At 31.8% G+C, this 8,060-nt stretch overlaps 1 protein-coding gene across 1 annotated transcript; it reads right to left on the reverse strand.

Moving 5' to 3' along the window:
• Positions 1-5,716: 5,716 nt before the first annotated feature.
• Positions 5,717-6,673, reverse strand: LOC143915956 (uncharacterized). Its single transcript, XM_077436777.1, has 3 exons — positions 6,532-6,673; positions 6,247-6,440; positions 5,717-6,127 (listed from the first exon to the last, which is right to left on the reverse strand). The coding sequence occupies exons 1-3, from the start codon at positions 6,671-6,673 to the stop codon at positions 5,717-5,719; spliced, it is 747 nt and encodes a 248-aa protein (XP_077292903.1).
• Between the last annotated feature and the right edge of the window lie 1,387 nt (positions 6,674-8,060).

The following is an 8,060-nucleotide window of genomic DNA, read 5'->3' on the forward strand; positions in this document are numbered from 1 at the left end:
TAGGAAAACAAGAACTGTCCCTGCGAGGTCACGACGAGTCATGTAATTCCGTAAACAAAGGCAATTACATTGAATATCTAAATGCTCTTCGAGAATATGATTCTGTTTTAGATACTCATTTAAATACTGCTACTACCTTTCGTGGTACTTCTCCAAGTATACAAAATGACATAATCGAAGCAATCGCTCATGTTATTAAAGTTCATATAAAAAATGAAGTAGAGTCAGCAAGTTTTGTTGCTATTATTCTCGATGAAACTTCAGATATAATGACAAAATCACAGCTCTCAACAGTTTTACGTTTTGTATGTAAAGGCAATGTACATGAACGGTTTATTAGTTTTACAGACGTTAGTGCTGATAAAACATCTAATGGTCTATTCCGTCACGTGGTGAACATAGTTGAAGAATTTAAAATTCAAGACAAATTGGTTGGACAGACTTATGATGGAGCAAGTGTAATGAGTGGACACGTAAATGGTTTGCAATCCAAAGTCCTCAATGCTTATCCTTTTGCTCTTTTTACACACTGTTATGCTCATGTATTGAATTTAGTATTGCAGCAAGGTCTTTCTGATATTAAAGAAAGTAAATCATTTTTTCAAACTTTAAATGGATTGTCTACATACTTTTCAAAATCTTCCAAAAGAGTATTCGCTTTACAGGAATTTGTGACAAAAAGACTTCCCTCTGTAGCACCCACAAGGTGGAATTTTACATCTCGTTTAAGTAGCACAGTACAACAATACAGAAGTCAATTTACAGATTTTTTTCGACATGTTATAGAAAATTGTGAATTATGGGACACAGATACTGTTATAAAAGCACGAGGGTTTTTAGGCTTTTTAGAGGATTTTCAAACAATTAAACTTCTTCAAATTTTTTCAAAACTGTTTGGAATAACTGATGTTTTGTATAACATTCTTCAATCTAAATCTTCGGACGTTTTATATTGTTGTAAAAAAATTAATGATGTTTTGCAGCAACTGAAATACGAAAGGGATAATAATTTTGAAATGTTATGGAATAATTATTTAAATGAAAAAAATGATGATCATGATCGTAGGCCACAAAGATTAAAAAATTATTCAGAAGTAGAAGATAAAACTTCATTTCGTCAATTATATTTCAAAATAGTTGATAGCATAATCGCACAAGTCGAATGTAGATATTCTTCACTTTCCAAATTAGAATATTTCCACCTTCTTTGTAATGATAAATATGACGAATATAAAGAAAATTTTCCAAATGTTTTAATTAATAAATTAAAAGATTTTTATGGATCACTGTTTGATTATATTCGATTGAAAAACGAACTCATTGTGCTATATTCCAGCTCTGAATTTTCAGAGAAACCTGTTCATGAATTAATACAATTCATGACAAAAAATAACCTCAAATCTGGTTTTAAAGAGGTGTTTAAGCTGGGAGAATTAATATTAACGATACCAAGCAGTACAGCTTCAGCAGAACGTTCTTTTTCGGCGCTGAAAAGAATAAAAACTTGCTATAGAGGTACGCAAGGTCAAGATAGATTATGTGGCCTTAGCTTAATTTCAATAGAAAAAAAGTTATTGGTGGAATTAAAACAGAAAGACACATTCTATGCAGACGTGATTGAAAAGTTTATGTCTCAGAAACGTCGCATTGAACTTATGTATAAATAACTAATAAATTAAACATTTTTGTAATGCAAAACGAGTATTTTTTTTTAATTGCTAATTTTATACCCTATGCCCTACGGCATACACAGCACACCCGGTATTAACACCCACCGTCCGCCACTGGTATGTATGTATACATATGTACATATGTAGCATTTCTGTATACCTGAAATAACGAAAACTCTTAACGAATGCCTCAGCGAGGGGAACTTTCCCTGGGTTTAATTAATTACAATTCGGCGGACGAGCGGTCAACGCTCTCATTCTTGTGGTCAACTCCAAGTCGAAGTCGAATGCCTTTTACAAGAATCCACCACAATCGAACAAGGTCAAGGGCTTTGCACTCTGAGACTTTGTGGCTCCAACGTGCCTTCTCTTCAACTTACACCTACCATACATACATATGTAACAGGTAATTGATCGATTTCAATTATCGTTGCATTTTATCCTTTGATGGAATATTTAAATTCTTATACATATGACATACGTACATACATATATTGGAGCTGGACGAAGGTGATAAAATAAACCAGTTGACGGGAAAGTTAGTCTTCGTTTGACCCTCGAAACGAACATCCTCGTACGAAGGTTTCGACCAGATTCTCTGGACTGTCGTTTGGAAAATACGCTCACTTTCATCGCCGGCTCGTTACTTTGTGTCGGTCGGGTTGGTCACATACAATTTATGCATGTGTGTATATACATATACATACATACACGTGTATATCTAAAGTTGATAAAGTTATTGAACCATCTTTATGAGGTATATCTAAAAACGACTTCAATCAATAATACTTATTATTATATTAAACATGTAAAAGGTTTGAGCTTCGTGACGTTTCGACTGATTTTTTAACTAAACTTTCACCAAAATATTTTGCAGGATTCTGAATTGGTTGGGCTAATTTTATTCTAAACACACGATCCGGTTTTAAGATATGATAATTATTCTTAAAAGTTTATTATTTTATATATACATATATGTATAATAGCAAAATCTATCTATAAGTTTCGGTAAATATCAGTTTCTAACGTTTGAAATATCACAAATATGTATTATATATGGAACCTTTTTGATGAACATTAATTAATTAGTCATTAAAATCGAGAAGACAATTTCATTGTTAAGTGGTATTTTTTTTATATGGTCAGTGAACGTATTAAAATTCTTCCATCTTTTAAGTACATACATATGTATATATGTAGTATGTGCATACAATGTACATATGAACATACATACACATGACGAAACTCAAAAACTTGTGGCTGGTTTTATGAAAAAAATGTAATAAGTATAACATTGAGATTATTTTGTTCGTTGTGTAAGCACTAACTATATTTATGTACATACATATATAGCGATGTATATTAGTTCTAAATATGTATGTGTATCAAAGAATTGTTAGGTATTAAAACAATTATTATTAGTACAATATGAAATAGACATTTGAAAGTGCAAAATGGCGAGTCAGTGGTTTGAGAATCGATAAGGAAGAACCGGAAGGCATTCGCCGGAATGTGAATCACTTTGAGAGAGTTTCGTGTGTGGGTTCACTCACACCTGTGACGCACTAATTCGCTTCGTTTACCAGATGCGTTACGCAATGCGGATACAGGACTTGGCCTCCTTGTAACCGTGGCTCTCAAATATTCCACATCCAAGTATCAAATACTTCGATGTCTTAATATCTGTTGCAGTTCCAACTATTGAAACTCGATTGACCAACTAAACAAAATTACAAAAGAATTCGGAAGTAAGCTTTGGTAGAATGATTTTTTTATTACTTAAATATTGAATTCTGTTGAAAGAAAGCACACTCGTTGGCGGAAACACTAGATTTATGTATGTATGTACGTACATATTATGAGAGTTGACACGTCACGTACGGGATTGTCAGTTTGGTAATCGACAAGGGACATCAGGGGCAACATTGTCTCTGACACACTCCAACAAATGTTGAACAATAAACACATTATAAAATTTGTGTGAAAAAAAAAAGTTTCGCAATCACGCGTGCTACAATCGACATATGTATTATCTACAGGCTACACCACGAAAAATAACCGCGACATCCGCTCAATCCGCTGAAAGCTCAGTTTATATATGTACATAGGTACTTTTTTATTTCTGATTTTGCCTACACAGTGTTTTTAGAGATTTAAGAAGTTGAACATATGTATACATATTGATCTGGTTTATTATATGTATAATATAATACTATCGAAACATTAGATTATATGTATATATACATATGTACATATGTACATATATAATATTAATATTATACACACGTATAATATCATATATTTCATTGATTCAAAACATATATATACATATGTATGTACATATATGGAAACTAAAAACTATTATCAAACTGAATCTAGGATTGATATCCATGAAGTATTTTAAATGATATAATTAGAGTTTGAATGTGCGTAAATATACATATGTACATAATAGTGTTTCCAGTTATTCGACTTCATCAACTATTCGAATATCGAATAGTAAAATTCATAATATTCGAATAGTTTTAAACAATAGAAAACAGTGTGAAGTATTAATTCAAAATAATTAAAATGAGTGGGTTGGGGTCCACATACATTAAAAAGTAAAAGTAAATTTATCGTCATACATAAACTTTATTTTAATTTTAAAAATACATATTTTATAAATAATAATGCGTTTATCTTGCCTTTAATTTTGTTTTTATTATTCCTGCTGTGGAGAACACTCTTTCAGTAGCAGTTGACGTTGGCTTAATTGTTAATAAAGTTTTTAGAAGGATATCTTAAGCTTCGGTTCGTTTTTTAAAGTTATCCAAGTACTCGAAATCTTTTTTTAACCTTTTGGAATTATCTTGGAGTTTAAAAAACAAAAACTTTTATAACGTGCACGCGCGTTCAATCAATTTATTTAATTTGAGAAAAAATACCCGGATCGAAAACGTGTCACTACGAATTCCGAAACCCTACTGAAGTTCAAAACAACATAAATGAAACGAAATATTTCTGCTTATCCATAAAAATTGCGTTTCCACTTGGACTGTATTTTCGTTTCAAATAAACGCTGCAATGAGTTCTCTTTCGTAAAATACATAAGTTCAATTTCTAAAGCGAGGAATTCCAATGTCAAGTTACGAATCCATTGCACTGAGGCGATAAAATGACTCCGAATCGACGACTAGTACGGCTTTCACACAATACACTTTTGTGTTACACATTTCGAGTTAAAAATAAAATTGTATTTCATTAAAATTTCATTAAAAAATTTCACGAATATTATTCGAATAATTGCTCAAATATTCGAATAAAGAAAAGTTAAAAATAGGGCGAATATATTCAATTTTCGAATATTCGAATATTCGGATTAGAAACTCTAGTACATATGTACACCAGTACGTAGAAAAATAAAGTTAAATCTAACAAATTAAATAAAATTGGGATGATGATGCATTTAGAATTATGTACTTATCATTTCAGCACACTGAGCATTGCGTGGCAATAGCTTATACCTAATAGTCCCGATTAGCGAAAATTGTAGAAATATCTGAATATGTATGGAACTGACATACTGATATTTAGTTATAAATGGGAATTGAGTGGGCTGTAAATAATAATTGGCTTTTTAGCAACTTTTCAATGAAAATTAAAAATTTGAATCAAAGCATCAAATCTTGTGAAATCACGTGACTTTTCACATACATACACATGTATGCACAGGTACTTATGATGAAATTTAAAAAATGCATACTTACGATTCGACATGAACGGGAATCTAGTAATTCATTGTAGGAACGGTAAATTTCCCACTCGAGTGGCAGACACTCGGCGAAAATTTATTCGCTAAACCCGTTTTTACACCGATTTTGCTTGTTAAATTTCAGCGAAAATGATCAAATAGTAATAACCACATATGTATGTATGTATGTATGTATAATAATTTACCTAGTCCTGTGTCGGAATGCAAAGCCGTCAACCGTGTCATGTTCCTACATACATATGCACATACTCGTACGTATGTACATAGATACACTCTAACTGTGTCGTTTAGCCTAATCCAATAGTCTACATTCCTGATGCTGGTGTTTGCATTCTTCACCACGCTTTTTGAATTCTGCCATTTCAGGAAGATACCGGAACAAGGCACTCGTACGCTTGGTGTCCGGTTCCTGATTCTTATTATCGCTATTTTTTGCATCGACTAATGCCTTTTGCATCCCAGATACAAAGGGAGATATCCTGCATATTAATTGCTGGACGCAAGCCGTGTCTTTGCTGCGATTTTTCACCTCTTCTAATACCTTATCCGTCAGATTGTTGTCTTCAGCGGTTTCCATCAAGCTCTTCAATCGATTCGATTTGTTCTCCAAGATCCATTCGATCGGTGAGCCATCTGTTATCTTCTTCAGACGCTCGGCTGGTTCGGGCAAAGCAGGTTTCTTCGAAGTAAGCGACACGCTGATCTACAATATAATACGTACATGTCTACATAGATGTCGTTCAAAAAGACAAACATTTTTCTTACATACAATATTATAATATATGTAATAAAATACATATGTAATGACAAAGTTATATTTACCATTTGTGCGAGGAAAATTATTGCATTGATGACAACTGCGCTTATTTTTGTCGTGTCAAAACTTAACATTTTTAGTAAAATTGTTATTAGTCCTGTAGTCTTTGGATCATCGTCCTCTTTCAATTTTTCATTTTCGTTGTTTTTCTTGAAGGCTTCGGTGATTAACTGAGCAACGTTGGAAGCTGCATCTAATCCTTTACAACCGAACGATATAAATTCAAAACTGTAAATGTAATTATACTTATTTTTTGAAACAAACCGAAATGTACATATTTATGTAGTTACCCAATAATTTTCCAGCCATTTGTAGCCCGTTGCGAAACTTTTTGATTACACCGTCTTCTTTGGTCACCTGCGCTTGTTGTTTGGTCAATTTTATCATTGTAAATATGAAGATTGTGGTGAGAAGAGTGTTGTGTATCTTCATCTCGGAAGATTCTGTTCTACTGATTTTAAAATGAAGATTTTACCCATGCCTTTGTCATTTTAGCGTGCTGTGACCGTGAAAGTAACGTTTTATTTAACTTGTCCTAAGCACACGCTCTGTAAATTCACTAATCGACACTTTACTTCAACGGTTTTATCCAGCGTCACAGTTTTTAAAAATATTCTTAAATAATAAGAGTATTATTTTGCTAATATTTGCAATTTAATCAGAATTGGAAATTTGCATTAGATTTAGGAAAAGTTTCGACCGGGTAACGCTCATGAAATTTAGAAGTCAATATGGGAAGAATATTGGTCTTTTGTGAGCACTGGAAAGAGCTGATGAAATGAAATAAGAATGTCTATAAAAAATGAAAACGTCACATGTGTATCGGAAAATGTCACTGGAGAATTGAAAAACCAATAATTCAATATGAAATTTGTAGGAAGCGAGGCGACGCAGATAGAGGCTGTGATTTCTCGACTTTTTTTGATTCTCGAGATTCGAGAATCTCCTTTTCTCGGAATATTTGAATCTCGAGATTTGAGAATATTATTTTCTCGAAATATTTGAATCTCGAGAATTCGAGATTTTCTTTTTTTTGTTTCTCGAGATTCTCGAGAATTCTCGAGAAAGTATAATTTTTTTTTAATATAATGAATTGATTTTTTTGACAACATACAAAAATCAAAAGGACACAAACACTACATATGTATATAATATCAGGGGCTTACAATTTTATTAAAGACATGACGAAAGAAAGATATAGAGAGATACAATAGAACATTGAATAGAAAAAAAAGTAAAATTATATAAAAAAAATATTTTAAAAGAAGGCATGAAAAGAAAATAAAAATATACAAAAGTAATTTAAAATAGTAAAAATAACAATATGTAAAAAATAATTTTATAAAATTCCCAGTGTTACTACCCGGCTTTGCCCGTGTTATTGTGACCGGACAAATAATAAAAATACTGACAATCTATGCATATTAAAATACTGACTTTAAATTGATTAATATCTAAGGAATAAATAAATAATAAATCAAAAATCTTTGTTTTATGTGTGTTAAGTGGGGTCATATTGTCAGTGAAAATATATTTTCACTAGCGTTTTAGTGATATCATAACCGAATACTTTCGCACTAGTGACTAGTACCTACATGCACATACATATGTATATGTAACTTAAAAATGGTGTGATTTCGTTGTAACATGTGTATATGTACTTATATGATGACCGAATAATAACTTACCGGACAAATAATAAAAATACTGACCATCTATACATATAACAATACTTCACAAAATTATTTACGAGTTAAAAAGTATACAAATCAGTCAGTTTATTGAACAAAAACATGTAGTGATAAATTAAGAATATTCT

Source organism: Arctopsyche grandis, chromosome 8 (assembly GCF_051622035.1).
Source record: "Arctopsyche grandis isolate Sample6627 chromosome 8, ASM5162203v2, whole genome shotgun sequence".
Lineage (NCBI taxonomy): Eukaryota > Metazoa > Arthropoda > Insecta > Trichoptera > Hydropsychidae > Arctopsyche > Arctopsyche grandis.